Source organism: Equus caballus, chromosome 16 (genome assembly GCF_041296265.1).
Source record: "Equus caballus isolate H_3958 breed thoroughbred chromosome 16, TB-T2T, whole genome shotgun sequence".
NCBI classification, from domain to species: Eukaryota; Metazoa; Chordata; class Mammalia; order Perissodactyla; family Equidae; genus Equus; species Equus caballus.
In genome coordinates, this window is record NC_091699.1 from 43,934,725 (window position 1) to 43,956,001 (window position 21,277).

A 21,277-nucleotide genomic window follows, 5' to 3' on the forward strand; every position below is an offset into this window, starting at 1 on the left:
TGCTGTCAGGCTTGTTGGAGATAATTCATGTGAAGGCACAGAGCACTGTGGCAGATAGCATGCACCAAACCTTAGCTATTAATAATTCTGACCACAATAATAATGGCAAAAATCAATCCTAAGGACACGTAGCAGTGTATGCTGCCATTTTGATGTGCATATCTGAATTCATCTGATTTCCTTCATTTAACACATTGTGGCTGAGTTGGACCCCGGGCACAGAAATCGAAGATGAAATCCACATCCAGACCCTCTCAATGGCCCCATCCCGCCCAGCAAGCCCTGTCATCCCTAACAGCAGTTTGCAATTCTGAGCTGAAGCCTTGCTGCGCCCATCTCCACCCCCACCCCAGCCCCAGCCCTTTGGGCTCTGAAGTGTTACATTTTATTGCCCTGTGGAGCTGTAGGAGGCCACTCACAAGGTAAAATGTTGCTCTCCACTCATATTTTTGAATTATGGCTTCAAGGTGGTTGCTCCTATCAAGAAAATTAAATGATTTAACATAATTTGTTGCCACTTTGATCACAACAATAATAAATAAATCTTCATGAGGAAAACGGGAAACCCATTCCGCCCCATTTTAAAAGATGTTAAGTAATAACACAGATGTAGTTACAGAATTTTTTTTTTTTTTGGGAGCAGAAACGACTCTGTTGGGTTTTCCCATGAGCAGAGTCGCTTAGCGGAGCTGTTCTGCAGGATGCCCGCTGCCTCCGGAATGAACAGCTCTTCTCTTCAGACCTTGTTAATTAGCCAATCAGGGGCTCCTTTTATGTGGGCACCATGTGCAATGTCAGGGGCATCTGAAGCCGTTGTGAATGGGTGTCTGTTTTTGTACCTGGGGGCACGCTGCACACATTTGGAGAGCACATGGAGCGTAATGGACATTAACCCAGATGTCAAAAATAGCCTGCGTTTTACTACTGTTATTAAACAGTTTCCCCTTTAACCCCTCCGTGTTTACCAAAGACCCCTTTCTCCCAGCCTGTTTCTGCAAATCACTACTGAAAGGGCAGGAGAAGAAACCCATAATCGGGCAGGTGTCTTTATTCCAAAGAAAAACAGTCTGAAGGAATATTTGTGAGACACCACACGTTTACAGCCTGCTCTCCTGGGGGTGCTTGTCCCAGGCGGAATCTTACTGCTGTGCTCAGCCTGTCTGCTCCAAACCTACTCGCGCCCCCACCGCCGCACAACCACACGGTCCCCTGCGGAAGAACCAAGTCAAGAGCGTTGATCCCACCCAATACTGATTTTTTTTTCACCATGCAATTAACTTTCTATTCTACTATGATACCAGTTACACATTCTTTGGTTTGAACAATCCGAGAAATAGAACCCAAAAAATTCTAAAGGGGGAAAATTTAAAAACACCACCCAGAGATAATTATTAACAATATTCTGGCATCAGCATTTGCAAGTGTTTATGCTTATGTGTATGTTGATGCAAAAAGGAGATTGAATTATACATATTGAATTGTAATCTGCTTTTTCCGTTGAAAAATTGTGAACATCTTTCCGTATCAAAAAAGTTACACCATTATTGTCATATAGTCAATACTTTTTAAACATGCCTCTCATAGCTCGCTGTTCATTTCCTTCGAGGCACAAATTTTAAAAATCCTCATTCTCTTATTGACTTTTGTATGTTTATTGTCTGTCTTACTCCCAAAAATACAGGCTCCATGACGATGTAGATTTTGTCTGTTTTTTAATATTATATCCCTGGCATTGAGCACACTGCCTGACACACAGAGGAGCTATGTAAGTTTTCTCTCGCTACATAACAAGTTACCACAAACTTAGTGACTTATAAAAACGCCCACTTGTGTTGAAGTTCTGTAGTTCAGAAGACCAATTGAGCTCCACTGGGTTCTCTCCTTAGAGTCTCATAAGGCCCAAAGTCAAAGTCTTGGCCAGGCTGGACTTTAACCTGGAAGCACTGGGGCAGCACTCACCTCAAGCTCATTCTCATTGTTGGAAGAATTCAGTTCCTTGTGGTTGAAGGACTGAGGTCCCTGTTTCCTTGCTGGCTGTCAGCTGGGGGCTCCTCTTGGATCCTAGAGGACATTCTCAGGTCCTCGTCCCATGGCTCCCTCCATCTCAGCACAGCAAATCCTTCTTGTTTTAAATTTCCCTGACTTCTTCTTCTGCTACAATCTAGAGAAAAGTCTCTGCTATCAAACAGCTCCTCTGGTTAAATTAGGCCCACTCAGATCATCTCTCTTTTGACTAACTTAAAATCAACTGATTAGTAACCTTAATTACATCTGTAAGGTAGCTTAATCATGGTGTGAGATGTTCACAGCCCCAGTGCCAGGGATTAGAGCTGGAATCTTTGGAGGGGGCAGTGACCGTAGGATTCTGCCTGCTCTAGGCGCCCTCTCCTACCTATGGAATGAATGATTGAATGTACTTGTTCCATGAACGGTGCAAGGCACAGGGGATCTTAAGTGAGCAGGACTGGCCTGCCCCTGCCTTCATAGAACTTATAGCCTAGACCAGGGCTATTCAATAGAAATATATACAAGCCACATCTGTAGTTTTGAGTTTTCTAGTAGACACATTAAGAAGAGTAATAAGAAATAGGTGAAATTAATAGTAATAATATATTTAATTTGACCCAATATATCCAAAATATCATTTTAACATGAAATCCATATGAAAAAGCTAAATTCATACTAAATCTTCAAAATCCAGTGTGTATTTTACACTTGTAGCGTGTCTCAATTTGGACTAGCCATATTTCAAGTGCTGAGTAGCCACATGTGACCAGTGGCTACCATATTGGATAGTAAAAGTCTAGACAAGTCACCAGAAGGGAACAGTGCAGTTTATGTGTGGGACTTCCTGTGCTGCATCCCACACTCAGGCAGGTCAGGAAAGGCTTCCAGAGAAGAAGTGGCATCTAAACTGAGACTGAAGAATAAGTAGGAATCCATCAGGTCAAGGGTTGGCGTAAATGCATGTCAGACAGTACTTCAAGTTAGTGAGATGAGGAGAGGAGGAAGCTTTAGGACTGCAGAAGCCACTTCAGCATAGGTGGAACATGAAGCGTGGAGCTGGAGAGAGAGAGGCCAGAGGGACCCTCCCCAGCATGGCCAGAAGTCCATCCTCCATCCTGAGGGCAATGGGATTGTAAAGGAAGGTTGTAAAGGGGGAATGCAAGGTGAAGTAGGTGTTGTTATTGAAAAAGCACTGTTGGCTGCACAGGTGAGAAGGCAGCGTTGTGTGCCGTGCCAGAGCATGCATGGGGACAGGTTGGGCCCACGGTGACCATCCAGGTGAGGGAGAAATGTCCAGAGATTATCTCACAGTGAGTGGCTGCCCAGATTGCCTTATTGCTGGAAGCCAGGATTCCTTTAAAAGACAATTTTTTTAAAATGTATACTTATTTGCCCCTTAACAAGGGATCATCTGCATTTCTAACTGCTGGCAATGTCATTTGAGTTTTTTTCGTCTCAAATCTGCTTAGGCTTTCTGGTGAATGGATTGTCTGATTGAAGAAGTGGCAACACTGTTTGAGAGTTCTCTTTTCCACAGCGTAAAACTTACCCAGAAGCAGTGCACGGCACTTGTAAGGCAGTGTATTCTGCCCGGTGACCGGTTACCCAGCTGGAAATCTTTCTCTCAACTGAATAAATGATTGTTCTTTGCTACTTTATCTTGGAAAAACATCAAGGACATCGGACATTCATTGTAATTATTTTTCACTTGTTTCTCCATCTGTAAAATATGACCGGTGCATTTTAGTACTACTTTGGGTTTCTCTTTACCTTTTAATCATGTGGCCTTTTAATATATTGGTCAGCCCTTTAAAAGGATGATTAAGAAATGCTTAATGCACAAAAGAATTAGAGCTATGCACAGCTCATGAAGCAGAAAGCGTGCTCTGACTTACAATTTTCATACAAAGTTTGCAGATTTTATGTGCCAGAATGAGTAATATGATCCGCTCTAGGAACTCCCTAGTTTTCTGGCTCTGCAAAAGTCATTTTTTTGCCCCGATTCAAGTTTCTTAACCAGAAGGGTTACACCAAACTCCTCAGAGTATGAATTAACAGAGTTCATCCAAGCCACATATTTCATTGGCGCTGGTTAACGATGGCTTGAAATAACTGCCTACCTGTGCAGACACTGGACTTTGGCACACTCATTAGTCAGTGTGATTTGAGAAATGCTGTGTATCAGTGGCCAAATCAGACAGCTCAATCTGTATGTAAAAAGCAGCGCACACGTGTGTGAGTGTGTGTGTTTGATCTTTCCCCTCCCTGCCATATTCCCCAGATAGCTGCACTATTGCCATGTGCCCGGAAACTCCTGAAGTAGTCAAAGGCCATATGTGAATGATAATGACGCAGGCACACAAAGCTGAGCATCAGCAGGGAAGAAAGTCATCATCTGGAGGGTCGATGTGGGATGCTGCTCTCTTCTTACCCGTTTTACTGGTTCTTCCGAGGCTGCAGTTGTATTCCATACCCAGGGCCCCTCACTGGGATGGTGAGAAAACTTGGGTTGCTCCCGAGTACCTGTTCCCCAGGGCATGAAATATGCAGATGCGTTTATTCTGCTGTATTTATGTTTAGGATTAAACATACCCAGACACCACTGGATTTGGGGATGAAAGCCAACTTTGTTTCATTCTGCTCTTTTTAGGGAGATACCAATATAATTTTTTAAAATATATTTTTATCGTGGTAAAATGCACATAAAAAATTACCATTTTAACCAATTTAAGGGTAAATTCAGCGGCATTAGGTACATACACAGAGTTGTACAACCAACACTACTATCCATTTCCAGAACTTTTTCATCACCCCACCCAGAAGTTCTGTACCCATTAAGCAGTAACTCCCAAATCCACCCTCCCCTCCAGCGCCTGGTAACCTCTAATCTATTTTCTGCATCTAGAAGTTTGTCTATTCTAGATATTTCATGTAAGTGGAATCAATCATACAGTCTTTATCCTTTGGTGTCTGGCTTATTTCATTTAGCATGGTATCTTCAAAGTTCATCCATGTTGTAGAGTATATCAGAACATCATTTCTTTTCAGGGCTGAATAATATTCTATTGTATGTATATACACATTTTGTGTATCCATTCATCTGTTGATGGACACTCAGGAGTTGTTGTTCCCTTTTGACTATTATGAATAACACTGCTATGAACTTTTGTGTACAAGTATCTGTTTGAGTCCCTGTTTTCCATTCTTCTGGGTGTATCCCTAAGAGTGGAATTGCTGAGTCCAGTATTCTTTTAATTTTTTTGAGGAAGATTAGCCCTGAGCTAACTACTGCCAGTCCTCTTCTTTTTGCTGAGGAAGCCTGGCCCTGAGCTAACATCCATGCCCATCTTCCTCTACTTTATATGTGGGACGCCTGCCACAGCATGGCGTGCCAAGCGGTGCCACGTCCGCACCCGGGATCCGAACCGGCGAACCCTGGGCCGCTGAGAAGTGGAACGTGCGAACTTAACCACTGCGCCACCAGGCCAGCCCCCAGTATACTTCTAAATTGTTGCTCTTACATGGCTTTAAGTGGACATTAAGTTTTCTGGTGTCTTGACCATCTTTAACTCTCTAATCTCTGTAAAGTCATGTTAAAAATAATTTAAAAACCATACTCATTGTAGAAAAGTGTGGAGAGAAACAAATTGACACATAACCTGATCACATAGAAATAATCACTGAGGGGCTGGCCCGGTGGTGCAGTGGTTAAGTTCACACGTTCCGCTTCTCGGCGGCCTGGGGTTCGCCGGTTCAGATCCTTGGTGTGGACATGGCACCACTTGGCAAGCCATGCTGTGGCAGGCGTCCCACATATAAAGTGGAGGAAGATGGGCACGGATGTTAGCTCAGGGCCAGTCTTCCTCGGCAAAAAGAGGAGGATTGGCAGTAGTTAGCTCAGGGCTAATCTTCCTCAAAAAAAAAAAATTTAAAAAAGAAAGAAAGAATCACCGAAACATTTTGGCATATTTCCTTTCAATGTCTTTTTGCCGTCAAGAGGCATCTATGCCTATATGTGACAGATTTGAAAGGGGCCTCTTTTCAGATGTGTTTGCAGGACGTAACGAACGTTCCATTCACATTATCCTTCCTTTATGCTTCCTCCCATTGCCTCCTCCCCAATCCCAGCCAACCCCAACCAAAGAGAGTGGTGAGGGGTGGGTGCAGGGGTGGGGCATGGGGAGCGTCTGCCAGGATTCTCTCTGACACCATTGCCAGTTCCTTTCCCTGCTAAACGATGTGCTTTCTTGTTGCAGCTATCAGAAGGGCTGAGTAAAGGGAAAACACAGCTCTGCAGCAATATTCTGATGATCTACTGCGGTGTGGCTCACATCACTGTCCGTCACCACCTGGAACGCCCATCAGGACTGAAAGAGGGGTTTTCACTTCCATTACTGAGCACAATTCTGTTCAACTGGATATTTCCTTCATCATCTCATGTCCTTTCTCATGGATTCAGATATGTTGGAAAGGAAGGAGGAGGAGGAGGAGAAAAATGACAGATCCTCTGTTTTTTTGTCAGGATTGGGGCATTTAAAATGTGATCATCTCTTCTGAATGTCATTATTTGATAGCATTTTATTTATATTACTTCAACATCATTGGATACATTTGAACTCCATGGGATTTTAACCGTGGATTCAGCTTCTGTTGGACAACTAGCTTCATCTCCAGTTCTTCTGCTGGTTCAGTCTAAGTGGTCATTCCTAATGCAATAGATTACCCACAAGTGTAAATTCTGTGAGTGAGTGGTGTTGGCAGTGTTTGTGTACCAAGATGCATGGAATGTTTGACAAAGAAACCAAAACGCCAAAAATGGAGAGCCTTTACCCTCCTCTATTTCTTTAATCTGCTGTTTGAAGAACCGCATTTTGATGGTGTAACCAGTAGTTACCTCTGGGCCAGGTTGGAAATGAAATCAATTTTTTAAACCACTAATACTTGCCAAGAAATCGCCTTATGAGAACATGGTGTGTGTCTCTGACAATGCATGGCACATCTAAATTGATCATTCATAATTTTATCTGCCCTGTTTTTGTACTGGGGAATGACAAAAGCCTGAGGCACCTGCACATTTCTATCCGTGTGTTCCCACGCCCCCGTGGCTGGGATGCGGCCGAGCCTCAGGCTCTTACCGTTCCCGTACAGTACACGCAGGTCTCCATGAAGAAGCTGGGGTTCATTTACACTTCAAGATCTAAATGCTGTGCAAACTGTGTAAGCTTAGATCTTCTGTAAATGACGGGTCATTTCTCATTTTTTCTGAATGTCTCCAACATGGATTCCAAAGCATTTTCAGCATCAAACATGAAAACATTGATGAATGAGGAATTATCACAAAAGCCGTGTATCTGTATATAGCTCTACACAACATGTTTGTGAGTACAGAGTCATTATTCAAAGCACATGCCAGGGAAAGAGACCAAATTTTGAGGTCTTTTACATACAGTGACATGGTACTAAGGGGAACTAAACTCCTACTGCTTCCTCTGGAGATTAAAAAAAAATTAAAAGTTGTTAGAACTTCATAGAACTCATGACCAAGTCTGGCAAACATGTGCAACTCTTGTATTGATCCATTTTCTTGTCAATGGAAGAAACTCTTCCATGTGTATGCAAGTGGGAGATGAAAATCTGCATTTTTAAAAGACAAACCGTGAATTTAAGCATGAGTGGCCTTAATAAAATAGTTGTCTTTCTTTGCTGCTGTGGAAAGGATTCTAAACAGATGTTCCCGAAGTCTTGCATTGAATTTAGTCATTGTTACTTTTTAAAGTGTTGGTGCAGTTAACTCTGGACCTCTCCCATGGAGCCATAGCGATATTTAAGACAGTCACCTTGTTTGTGGGGGAAGATGAAGCTGTGTCTGAGTTGCACTGTCCATCCTTGGTGCATTAGGAGTAATATATTCAAGCAGGTTTCTCGCTTCTGGCTTTGTTCTTGTCGTCAGTAAGTATAGCGAACTATGTAAAGCTTATGTGTTGCATAAACAATCCAAATACATTCATGTTTAAAATTTTGTCCTTTACCTATTAGAGGATCTAGACCTTGATTGGAGAAATGAGCAGAGTTCTTTGCAAGCGTATTTAGCACATTTTGACATAATGTCGCACTGAAAACCCAGGCCACAAACACATCCCCGTGAACAGTTTGGGTGTCCTCAAATAGGCAGTCCTCACTGCCTCCTACAGCCAGGTCCTCATCTGAACTCTGCAACTGAATACTTGAAGTAGGAAGTCAGAAATCCTCGAAACAGAAAAAGCAACCAACTGTGTATAGTTAGCTCCTTCTAAGTATGTGCCAATTGTGTCACAGCTATTGTTTTGGGGGTCATTTTTTGGCCCCACTTTTGTTGGTTTAAAGTATTATTGATCTTTCCTTTATGGGAGCATATCATTTAGTCCTTTAAAAATTAAATTCTATCTAACATAGCATCTTTTCCCATTTCATGAAATAGTCTCTGATATTGGGGTTACCAAAAAAAAATTCCCTTTTCGTGTATGAAAAATAGTCTCTGGGTTTACAACAAACACTGTGATGTTGGGAAGATTATTTCCTTTGCGCAAACTTTCGCAGGTTCCCCTCTAATCATAATGAAGTTGAAAAAAAAAAAAAAGTTGAGGCTAACCTTTAGGAGAAGTTGGTCTTCTTGCTTTGTGCAAAAGCAGGCTTGTACTTTATACCCTGTTTGATTTCGATGTACAGTCTCGATTTTGTATTTAATGATTTTTGTGTATCCAGTATGCACGTTAACAGCGTGTCAACTTTCATTTGAAAGTGGGTTTCAATTTACTTTTTAAACAGTGTTTATGACGAGACCTCAAATGTGTTGACATAAGCTCTATCTGAGATGTTTTTGTGCCGAGTGGCGTTCGAATGCTGCCAGGGGTCAGTGTATCTAATTCTCAGAGACCCTCATTTGATAGTGCTTCTTGTAACTTTTCTTCAAGTGAGTGGCATGTGGGTTGTGATATTGACCATGTGATTATGGACTTCGATATGAAAAAAATAAATAAAACTAAGGAACCCTCAGAAACTACCAGTGGGCATGTATTAGCCAGTCATTGTAACCTCGTGTCTAGTAGAAGTACAATGTACAAGGTATGTACAGTTCATAAATTTGTTATCATGTGTATGAGAAGTACGTTGTGCTGATCGCCTTATTTATATTCATCAAATAAACTTTGTTTCTTTCTGAAGTGAGTTCATTCCATCTCTAAGAAATGTTCCAATTGTGGTAGTTTCTAATCTTTTTTGGGTCATGGATCCCCATTTGAAGAACCTATGGACTTGAAGAAAATAGAAAAGGGAAGTTATGGACTCGCTGTACCGGAAAAGCCAAGGTGTAAATTTCCCTTCACACATAGCTGGATCTCGAGGTTTGTATGAAGAAATTAAGTCATTGGTGGTGTCTCCTTTCTTCCTTCTCTCACTCTTTCCCTTCCCTTTTAGCCTTTTTCTCTCCCTTTATCCCTCTCTCTCTTCCGCCTTCCCACCTTTTCTCTCCGCCCCCCCCCCCCCCCCCCCCGCCCCCTGTCTCCCTGTTTCCTCTACACCTTCCTTGGAGCCGATGTCAGTCTCTATTAGGTTCCCTCCACTTAGCAGCAAGGATGACTCACAATAGCTTTGAGGATTCTTGGATTTTAGAGAGAGACTCCCTGTCTCCCAGCATCCATATCAGCCCCTTAAGGGAGTCTCATTGGTCCTTTTTGGATCATGCATCCAATTGTATTTTTCAAGGGAGTTGGGAGGGTGAAGCCATGTGATTGACAGCCTCACTGGATATAGGAGGAGCAGTTTCCAAAGGGAGAAACTGACTCTGTTCCAGAAGAGAGAGACAAGAAAGCTGGGCAGGCAGAAATGATAGCTAGCCCTGCCATCGCATGGACACATGCACAAAATCATCCAGAAAAATGCACACACAAATTTGTTCACTCCGGCTTTCACTGCCCACCTGTGGATCACAGCATAGAACCAGCTCCTGGTTTCTTTAAAGCTTTGAATTATATTCCAGGAAATGAATTACCAATTCTTACCATTATTGCAATTAAAGAGTAATTGATTATCAGAGCTAGAAAGTATGTTAGATGTCGTGTAATCCAATAGCCTCATTTTAAAGATGGGGAAACTGAGGCCCAGTCAGAAGTGACTGATCCAAGGATACATGGTAAGTTCATTGCGGTCCAAGACTGTCCCCAGAGCTCCTGAAACAGGAATGTGAGTCCCTGAAGACTCTCCAGGGAGAAGAGGATGGGACAAAATCTCCGCCTAGCTGGCCCTGGATGACACAGGGGAACTATCATTTGGTTTCTGTACATTATGGACTCAGAGCCACAGGGCATGAAATTCTCTCACAGTCAGACACATTTTTTTTTTTTTTAAAGATTTTATTTTATTTTTTCCTTTTTCTCCCCAAAGCTCCCCGGTACATAGTTGTGTATTCTCCGTTGTGGGTTCATTCCAGCTGTGGCATGTGGGACGCCGCCCCAGCGCGGTCTGACGAGCAGTGCCATGTCCGCGCCCAGGACCCGAACCAACGAAACACTGGGCCGCCTGCAGCAGAGTGCGCGAACTCAACCACTCGGCCACGGGGCCAGCCCCACAGTCAGACACATTTTTAGGCGACCTGCAAAGTCGTTTGCCCTTTTCATTATGTTGCCTTTTTGTAGAAAAAGAACTTTTGTTGAACAAGAATTTCGTACCTCATAGAACTTCCTGAAGCAGCCGGCTTGCATTGAGGCCTGTTTATGTAAACGCAGCTGGCCAGATGGAGCCTCTGCTCCTTTCCCCACAAACCAATCCTTCTGGTAAGAAAGGTGCCCGTCCACACACGGCTGGACTCAACTGCAAGTCAACCCGTACCTTGAGTTCCATTGAAGCCCTTAGACTTAATATTGGTGCTCCTGAGGTTTTGACCTTAAAAATCTGCCTTGAGAGCTTCCAGTATCTGTGAACCTCTGTTACAAAAGACCGGAGAACTGTTCTAATTCTTGGAATGGCTAATCCATAATAATAATCATACTAATAATAAGTAAGCAAAGGTAAAATAATCGAAAGTATTGAGCATTTACTAGGAGCCAGGCCATGTGCTAGGGACTGATGTGCATCCGCTCGTTTCTTCCCGATCACAGTGCCCTGGGGTAGGTGCTGTCATGGTCCACCACTTCACAGTGAGGGAAATGGAGGCCCATGGAGATGACCAGCGACAGTGTGCACTAAATGCTGTGCTTATGTGAAGCCATTTATACTCACAGTAACCGCACGAAGCAGGTACTGTTATTATCCTCACTTCACAGACAAGGAAAAAGAGGCCCTGGGAGCTTACATACCTCATCCAGGTCCCCCAGATGGTACATGGAGGAGCCAGGCTTTGAACCCAGTGCTAGCAAGCTCCTCCGCTTCGGGGATGCCGCAGGCCCCAGGTCGGATGGGTGGGACGTGTGGGGCTGAGATTCAGATCCCGCTCACACCCAGCCAGCAGTGCTTCCGTGTTGTGAGTTTGGTCTTGAACATGGCCATACAGCTCACAAGAGCTGCAAGGAATCGGGTGCTCCATCAGTGCCACAGCTGACCCATGTTATGAGAGAATGGCAGTGGATCCCAGTGGAAATCAAGCCACATGTGGAAAGAGAGCCCAGACAAAGCTGAAAACATTGGCTTTTTTAAACCTGCTATCTATGGTAGTCTCTTGTTTCCTCTAAGGCCTCAGTGTCTGGACATCTGTACCTCTTAGCTCCTACGTATCCTGGGGTTTGCAGGGTGGAGCATCTGGTGACAGGAGACTGGTCAGCTGTCCCCAGATGCAAGAGGGCCTTGAGTGCCATGCTAAGGGCTTAGACCTAATGCTGTTGGCCACTGGGTCTCAACTTCAGTAATCTGATTACTGCTCTCCTGATTCTTGCTATCTGAAGACAATACAGAATCTTAGTTAACTAATTTAAAAAAATTAAATGGGTTCACTTTTTTTATTTTTGAGGAAGATTAGCCCTGAGCTAACATCTGCCACCAATCCTCCTCTTTTTTTTTAAAGATTGGCACCTGAGCTAACAACTGTTGCAAATCTTTTTTTTTTTTCTACTTCAGCTCCCCAAATCCCCCCAGTACATAGTTGTATATCTTAGTTTCAGGTCCTTCTAGTCGTGGCATGTGGGACACCATCTCAACGTGGCCCGACGAGTGGTGCCATGTCCAGGCCCAGGATCCGAACCAGTAAAACCCTGGGCCGCCACGTTGGAGCGGGCGAATTTAACCACTTGGCCACGGGGCCAGCCCACCAATCCTCCTCTTTTTGCTGACGAAGACTGGCCCTGAGCTAACATCTGTGCCCATCTCCCTCTACTTTATATGTGGGACGCCTGCCACAGCATGGCTTGACAAGCGGTACGTAAGTCCGCACCAAGGATCCAAACCAGTGAACCCCAGGCCGCCAAAGTGGAGCATGTGAACTTAACCGCTGCACCACCGGGCCAGCCCCAGGTTCACTTTTTTATTTAAATAAATTTAAGAAAAAATGCCACTCTCATAAGTGAGACAGTAGGATCATTTGCCATACATAGACACCACCAAATATAAGAACAATAAAAATCATGAAAACAAAGTTCTGAACCTGAAGATAGCTCTTTCTTTGTTAAAAAAGGAGACCAGCAAAGGTTAGAGAAATGTTTCTAGGGCTAAACAGAGAGAGTTTCTCTTCGTTGCTGAATCAGAAGGATTGAAAAATGATGAATGAAGGAATATTTAACCATGTGGCTCAGGGTTATTTAAGACTGTGTCCGTGGACCACCTATAATCGTTTCAAGGACCCACTTTGATCTCTAGACTTTAGGAAACTAAACTGCAGCAACAGAAATACAGTGATGGAATTTTAAATAATCTTTATTTTTAATAGGCCGTATTTTTTAGAGCAGTCTTAAATTTATGGAAAAGTTGAGCAGATAGTACAGAGTTCCCCTATAACCTCCCTTCCCCCACTCGTACAGATTCCTCTATTATTAAGACCTTACATTAGTATGATATAGTTGTCACCAATTGAACCAACACTGTTTTTAACTAAAGTCTATACTTCATTCAGATTTCCTAGTTTTTACCTGATGTCCGTTTTCTGTTCCAGGAAAAAATAATGTCCTTGTTCCGTTCTCCTCCAGGACACCACATTGCGTTTCGTTGTCCTGTCTCCTTAGGCTGTGAGTTTCTCACACTCTCCTTGTTTCCGATGACCTTGACAGTTTTGAGGAGGACGGGCCAGGTATAGTGTAGGTTGCCCCTGTACTGGGATTTGTCTGATCTTTCTCTAATGGTTAGACGGGGGATCTGGGTTATGGGAGGAAGACCACGGAAGTAAAGTGCCATTCTCATCACATCATACAAGGGTACATCAACACGGTTTTTTGCTATGATGTTGACCTTGATTTCCTGGCTGAGGTAGTGTTGGTCAGGCTTCTCCACTCCTCACTTTGTGATAGATCTTTCAAGTGTGGAGATGAATGATCAGATCTCTGTCTTAAATAGGATCTCCTGCTGGAGGCATGGAGGATGCACTGGCTAGAGAAGAAAAAATTTTGAAAGTTTTTTGGACCAAAATTGCTTGAATCAACAGCTTCGTTGTTCAGACCACTTTTCCTCCCATTTGCAAATACCTCTGCCCTGTCCAGTCCTGCCTTCCCCTGTTGGAATACGCGAGCATCTATGGTAGAAATGATCAGTCTGGGTGGAGTAGATCCTTTCCCAAGTGCAGGGCAAAGGCAGCATTTCTATAGTCTAAAAACAGATGTCTGTGCCAACATTGTGACTTCACTTAGGGAGGCCTCAGGAGAGAAACTTTGCATAAATTCAAGACAAAACTTCCATGTCTGCATACCTGCAACTCACTGGATAAGGACGTTATGGTTGTTTGAATTTGAGAGGAGAAATATGAGGATATTTTTGGATAAGTGTATCTGTTAGGATTTTTTTTTTCTTTTACAGGCATTCCCCTCACCCCAAGAAGAAAAGAACAAAAATTAACACAAGATAACTTAAGCAAAAATAAATATATATGGACACATACACATATGTTGTTTCATGCAATAAACAGCTAGGACGTCATGGGTTTCAGGTGTGGCTTGTCCCAGGGGTTAAAATGACTTCTCACTTTCCATTTTTTGGTTTTGCTTCCTTCATGTTAATCCATTTTTGAGCATTCTCAAGGTTGCACACGAGCCCCTGGACCCTACATTCCAGGGAAGGAGTCATGTGCTCCTTCCTGCTAGAGATGGAGCCCACCTCAATCTTGTGGAGGAGAAAGAGGAAAAAGTGGATTCTCATACAAGAAAGGAAAATGAATGCTGAGGAGGCAAACATCAAGTGCACACAGCAGTATGCCATGCTCACAGGAAAACAATGTTAGAGACTGGCTTTTCATTTGAAGAAAGCTTTGACCCAGAGAGGAGCAACAGGATGTGTGTTCAGGTGGAAACAGCATTAGATTGGCAATCAAGACATCTCAACTAAAATCTCAATTTTATCATGATTTTGCTCTTAGGGTAGCGTGTAATCATGTAACTGCAGGCACTCCCTGTGTGTGAGTCTGACCAACGGGAATAATATGTCTCTCAACTACCTGCCATGGGGTATGAAAAGCATAAAATGAGACAATAAATGAGAAAATGTTTAGAAAAAATATTTTAGCAACAAAGATCTCTCCGTAACTCAGAGTCCTAGAGTGACTTGTTTCAGTTTTTAGAACCTGTATTCGGAGAAGGAAGTCTTCCCCCTTGGTTGCTCAGGTATAAAGTATTGAAGTGAGTATATCAAGCCATCGATTTGAGAATAAAAGCCTTTGAGAAGGAACTATTGCTACATGCCACAACACGACAAATCGCACATAATATTAGGTGAACGCAGATGAACACGAGAGAACACGGTGCATGATCCCATTTGTATAAAGCTCAGAAACAGGCAAAATTCATCTACAGGGTTAGGAGTCAGGATAGTGGCTGACTTTTGGAGGGTTAATGACTGGTAAGGGCGCAAGGAAAGGTTTCTGGGATGCTGGCCCTATTCTGATTCTTGACCTGGAATTTGGTGACATGGTTATGTTCAGTTTATGAAAATTCATCAAGAAATATGATTTGTGTACTTTTCCATCTGTATGTTATATCTCATTTAAAAGATTTATCCTAAAAATATTTGATGTCATTCACCATTAATCTGATTTCAAATTATAGAGGCTGGAAAACTAGGGCCTGTCAAATGAATTTAGGCATCAGATATTTCTGGTCTGGCCAGCACTGTCTTAGAATTTTGTTTTTAAAATCTTTATTTGTTTATTTATTTTTCTAAAATATTGGCACCCGAGCTAACATCTGTTACCAATCTTTTTTTTCTGTTTTTCTTCTTCTCCCCAAAGCCCCCAAGTACATGGTTGTGTATTCTAGTTGTAGGTCCTTCTGGCCTCTGCTATGTGGGTTGATGAGTGGTGGTAGGTCCGTGCCCAGGATCCGAACCGGCGAATCCCTGGGCCACTAAAGTGGAGCGCGTGAACCCAACCACTTGGCCACAGGGCCAGTCCCTGTCTTAGAATTTTTTGACAGGGCAGTAGTGGTATGCTTAGAGTCTGGGAGCTTGGGGAAGGCTTAGCTAGACATGCCATTTCTCCGTTGTCCTCATTTCTATCTAAAATGTTACATCTGACCAGCTTCACCCCAGTGTATTACCTGCCTGATCCCTGAACATATGTGACTTTGCAGCCTCTGGAAATGTAAAAATCCTGACACGACCACGTCCCAGACAAGTGACCCTTGTCTGGTTACTTAGCCTTTCCATGTCAGTTTCCTCATCCTAAAATTACAATACGTTCCCAGAAGGTTGTGTGTGTGTGTTTTGTTTTTTCTTTTGCAAGCATCAAATGGGCACTTAACACAATGCCGGCTACATAATAATAGATTCTCAAAAAATGGAAATGATAACTACTATTAGTAGTAATATTATCATAAATAGTAAAAATGTTTAATGAAATAAAATTGACGGTCACTTGCTGACTCCCAGCCATTCTTTCACAAGAATTGCTGCCGAGCTGGTCCTTGTTCAGATCCCATTTGCCACGTCAGGGTTTTCCTCGACCACATTTAATAACAAGTTTCCAGATCTGGATATTGGGGGCTGTAAATTTCCTTGGTGACTGTTGCCAATGACAGGGAAGGAAAAGCTTGTGTAATTACCACTTGTTCTTCACAAAACATGAGCTCAAGTCAAGAGCTAGGGTTTGGGACAATAAAACACCAGATTTTTAAAGTGCAGGAAAGATCTGCCCAACTAGTATGATAAGAAATGTGTGCCTGGTTAGAAGAACAGAACAAGGACTAATAATGGTGTGGCAAAGCACCACTGGAAGCCTTTGCACTGGACAGGACCATTTCCCGTTTCCCTCCCAAATGCCGCACACATCTGGAAGAAGAATTAAGTCTTTGGGATTAGCCAGGGGTTGGTTGGGAATCAGTACCTTTCTCTCTGGCCAAAATCCATGGCCTTGGTTTTCAGCGTTGCTTTGGAAATGCAGTTGCCTTTCTAAGTTTATTCTCCAGCAAGGTTGTTTGTAAATGATGCTGTGCTTCAACATCCTTCAAACAAGGTCGCTTAATGAGCTCCATGGAGACATCCCAAGGCAGCAACATACTGGGGCTTTTGCAAATGTCAAGACACCAGAACTCCGTTTCGAAATGCTCAGTACACCTTTCCAAGATGTTGGACTTGGCCCCGGACTTTACTTGATGGTGCCTTGGTTTCTGAGAATCCCAGTTTCAGTTTATGAGAAAGGAGCTAGAGGTGGCTTGCAGGGAAGGAATTGTCTTGCCTTTGGATTTCCTCAAAGTGTTTGATTTTGGGAAAGAAGAAAATGGATAGACTTAAAAATTTTTTCCCCCTGCAATGTCTGTGTATTAACAAGATAGCATTCCTGTAGTAGGCTGAGGTGGAGTTTGGTGTTTCTGGAAGGAGCTGTCCACATCAGCACAGGACCACGGGGGCTGAGAAAAGGTTAAGCAGGTTGAGCAGTGAAAGGAGACAGAATTGGAATTTCTTAGGATGACTAGTCCCAAATCTCCTGGTCTTCCAGAAATGTGAAGTCATAGGAGAAGAATTTCTCCAAGAGTCTGATTTGGCCGGTCAAGGAAACTGAAATTCAACAAATCCAAAAGTGACTACTATGAATTTTTAAAGAAGCTCAGAGCATGGCATGTGGCCATTTCTAAAAGTGTAGATGCCCCCTACCAAGTTAATGAGATAGCCCTTATTTTCCTTCTGACACCAACAGTTTCACAGCTATCTCATGTTGCCCCAAACTAGTCAAAATTGAAAACAGAGCAGTTGATTATAAATTACCAAAGACTCGAGTAGGTAGAAAGGAATAAAAATTTGCTCCAGGTATGTGGAGGGGTGGGGCCTTTTGCAAAACTGGACAAGAGAGATCATTAGCAGCACTTTCCCCAGTAGACTGACTTTCTGTGCATATGCCCTTGGAATTGTTAGCTCAAAGCATGGATTCCACCCGGCTCACCAGGAAGTCTTCCCTTTTCCCAAACTTGGTTCATACAACTGCACCTATTGTCAAAAGCATACAGCTGAAAAGAGGAATGGGTATGTGACTGAAGAGTGAGGGTAAGCTCAAAGGTGAGTCATTGGATTCCAGATTTTGTATAATTCAGAGATAGTTTATGTCCATCTTTCCTCAGTGTCAACATCAGAGTAAATGACAAGATGCCCCTAACCCTTTGTGTGTGCTACAGATTATCTCTGAAGAAAAGCAAACACACGCCGGACTCCTTTATAGGACAATTATCCCTTTATCCTCCAAAACTGTGCTTGTAGGTGTGAGGAAATGTAACAGAGTGAGGTAAAATGGATACCACGTTTAGAACAAGGAGCTGTATTTCTCTACAGCCAATATTTTGGAAAAATCTAATGTCAGTTTGGACATTGGTATTAAATTAGTCTATACAAGTTCAGTCAAACGCACCTGCAGAATCTCAAAAGCCAGTCATTTCGTACTGAGGTCATCTAATTGGATATTAGCACCTGGTGGTCACCAGCCAATCAGTTTGTGCGTGTGATGGGAATTTCACAAGATAATGGTTTCATTTCCAGGTCCCTCTCCAGCTCAGCATTTGACCTTGGACTAATTACCTAATTTTTGTTGGCTTCAGGTTTTCTATCTAGAAAGCGAGAATAATAATAATTCCCAACTACCTATCTCATCCGGCTATTGAGTGGATTAATGGGGTCATGTTTGTAAGGTCCTGGAAAATTCTCAGGAGAGAAAGTTCTATCACGTTTGCGATTCTGGCTGGTAATATTTTAGAGCCAAAGAAGGGAAGCGCTGCATTGGATGGGGGTCATTATTACAGATGGATGTTCTCTGCTTCCTTATAACTAAGGGAGGGACACCTTTTGAAAGCAGAACTTTTCATTACCATGAAATCTCTGATTCTCTTTTGTTGGTGCAACAGTCTGGAACTCCTGTGGTAAACCAAGCTTTCTCCTCGATCTAAACAATCCATGGAGCTCTGAGGAAGGCACTGTGATTTCACGGCCACAGGGAATTACCCGGAATATTTCTGCTTCAGTAAAACATAGATTGACTTTTGGGGTCCAACACACTTGCGTTGAGCCTTGTCTCTGCCACTTCCTGGCTGGGTGACCCTGCGCAAATCTCTCAACCCTCCTCTGCTTCAGGGCCATTGGGAGCACAACCTTTAGGTAAAATGTTTGGCCCGATGTCCAGGGCAGGTGAGATCTCAGGAAACATTAGGTATATTAAGAGTGTGTGCATCAGTAACTGCTCGTATTCGTCAGTGCCATGAAGAGTTATAAGGAGTACTAGTGCTTCATTAACCAAAACCTAAATCATCAGAACTTGTGCTTAACCACAACCTGGCTAGCCATGATCCATTAACAATAGCCTCCTTTTGTGAGCACTTTAGATTTAGGAAAATGGTAAATCAAAAGGAAACAACTCTGGAGGCCGGCGTGGTGCTGCAGCAGTAAAGTCCGCGTGTTCTGCTTCGGTGGTCCAGGGTTCACCTATTCAGATCCCGGGTGCAGACGTACGCACTGCTTATCCAGTCATGCTGTGGCAGGTGTCCCACATAGAAAATAGAGGAAGATGGGCACGGATGTTAGCTCAGGGCCAATCTTCCTCAGCAAAAAGAGGAGGATTGGCTGCAGATGTTAGCTCAGGGCTAATCTTCCTCAAAAAAATTAAAAAAAAAAAGGAAACAACTCTGTGTCAGAGATTTATGCAAATTCCCATAGCATATTTTTCTGTCGTTACTGATCTAGCCCAATCTCCTGACTTTCCAGGGGCCATACTGCAGAGGAGCTCTGAATAGCTGACATTTACTAAGAAGGAACCACGTGCTGAGCATCGTGCCGAACACTGCGAATACACTTTTCCATTTAATAGTCACAGCAGCCCAGCAAGGGAGGTACTTTAGTAACCTCTTCTACGGGTGGGTGGGGAACCAGAGTTTGGCGAGGTTAAGTTATCCAGTGCCACACGGTTATTATAGCAAAACCAAATTTCAGTCCTCACCCTGACTCAAGTCCCATTCTAACCCAGAGCTGTCCCACAGAAAATAAGGCGAGCCAGGTATGCAATTTTAGATTTACTAGTAGCCATACTTTTAAAAAAGTAAAAAGAAACAGAAGAAATTAATTCTAACGATATGTTTTCTTTAGTCTAATGTATCCAAAATATTATCGTTTCAACAATCAATATAGAAATTATCGATGAGATATTTTACAGTCTTTTTCTTTTTTCGTATGAAGGCTGTGAAACTCAGTTTATATTTTACACTTACAGCCCATCTGATTTTGGACTAGCCACATTTCAAGTGCTCAGTAGGTACAAGTGGCTCATGACCACTGCCCTGGACAGAGTAGCTCTAACCACTGCACCATTGTGCCCGAGTCTTTGAAGATTGTGTCAACCAGATTTACTGGACCAGATTTACTGAGGAGGAAATGAACAGACTTTCCATTTTAAAGAAAGGTAATAAAAAGCGGAGGTTGAGGAGTGTGGTGGGAGTTGAATATGCTAATTTTTACATTCTCAACTTACCAAACAATTAATTTACCCTCAAAGAATAGCTGTTTCCTGGAACATCCTGCTGTCTGAGCTTTCACTTTGCCATATATAATATGTATATATATACAAGTTGGTGCACATAAAAAACCATTGAATGAATGAATGAATGAACATATTTACTACCGTGGAGAAGGAAGGAGAAGATGTATACACTCCATAAGGGCAGGAATGTCATCTAATTTTTGCCTGCCTCTGTAGCCCAGTCTGTACGGCGGTGCCAGGTGCACAGGAGGCTTTCAAGAAGTATTTTTTGTGGAAGAAATTGACCAATCCACATGAAGAAATGGGTTATTACTAATTTCATCCCTGAGAGGCACAGGGAATCTAAGTATATTTTTCTCCCCTCTGAGTATTTGCATTTTAAGACCCAAAGTCAACCCCTAATGGATTTAATTTATTTAAACCATTTAATTTGTTTCCAAATGAACTAGCATGGGGGAGACCACAGAAATCAAGAGACTACTTTTAAGAGACAGTCGCTGACTTTCCACGGATAGTCCCACATATGCTGAAGCCAGATGTCCTGCAGATGTAGGTACAGGTCACAGGCGGCATCATCCATCACTCAGCCTCACAGTGTTCTCTCTCCAAAGGAAACTCCTAACACACTTCTTGGCTTGGACCTCAACCCGCTTATCCTCAGAGGGCTCCCCAGATCCCCACCTGCCACACCTATAGATTCTCTGTGCATTCCACACCATTCATACATTAGTGTTCACTTCCCATGGTTTCTTCCAGGCCTGACAGAATGTTTTGTCTCAAGGGAACCTGAGGATGGTCTCAGATCAAATCTCCTTTAGTCTCTGGGGGGCTGGTCCAAATCCCTGCAGGGACCAGGGATCTGCCATTTAGCCCTAAACCTGACTTTGCCTTTTTTACTTAAATATTAATTTCCCTAAAACAACCAAACATGATTCTACTCTTTGAATTGCAAGTGATAAAACCCAACTCAGGGGCCGGCCCGTGGCCACGTTCAGTTCGCCCGCTCTGCTTCAGCAGCCCAGGGTTTCACCGGTTCGGTTCCTGGACGCAGACATGGCACCACTCATCAGGCCATGCTGAGGTGGCATCCCACGTGCCACAACTAGAGAAACCCACAACTGGAATATACAACTATGTACTGGGGGGATTTCAGGGGAAAAAGAAAAA

At 43.0% G+C, this 21,277-nt stretch overlaps 1 protein-coding gene across 31 annotated transcripts in view; it reads left to right on the forward strand.

The window, feature by feature from the left end:
* The window catches only part of ERC2 (ELKS/RAB6-interacting/CAST family member 2), a 904,450-nt gene extending 895,244 nt beyond the window's left edge, over positions 1-9,206 (forward strand). For all 31 annotated transcript variants that reach the window (XR_011426862.1, XR_002800567.2, XR_011426853.1 and 28 more), the window contains one exon: positions 6,264-9,206. Coding sequence is in view for 10 of the 31 variants with exons in the window: in XM_070237378.1 (XP_070093479.1) it covers positions 6,264-6,506 (243 nt within the window). In the remaining 21 variants the exon portion in view is untranslated. The remainder of the gene's footprint in view (positions 1-6,263) is intronic.
* Positions 9,207-21,277: the final 12,071 nt, after the last annotated feature.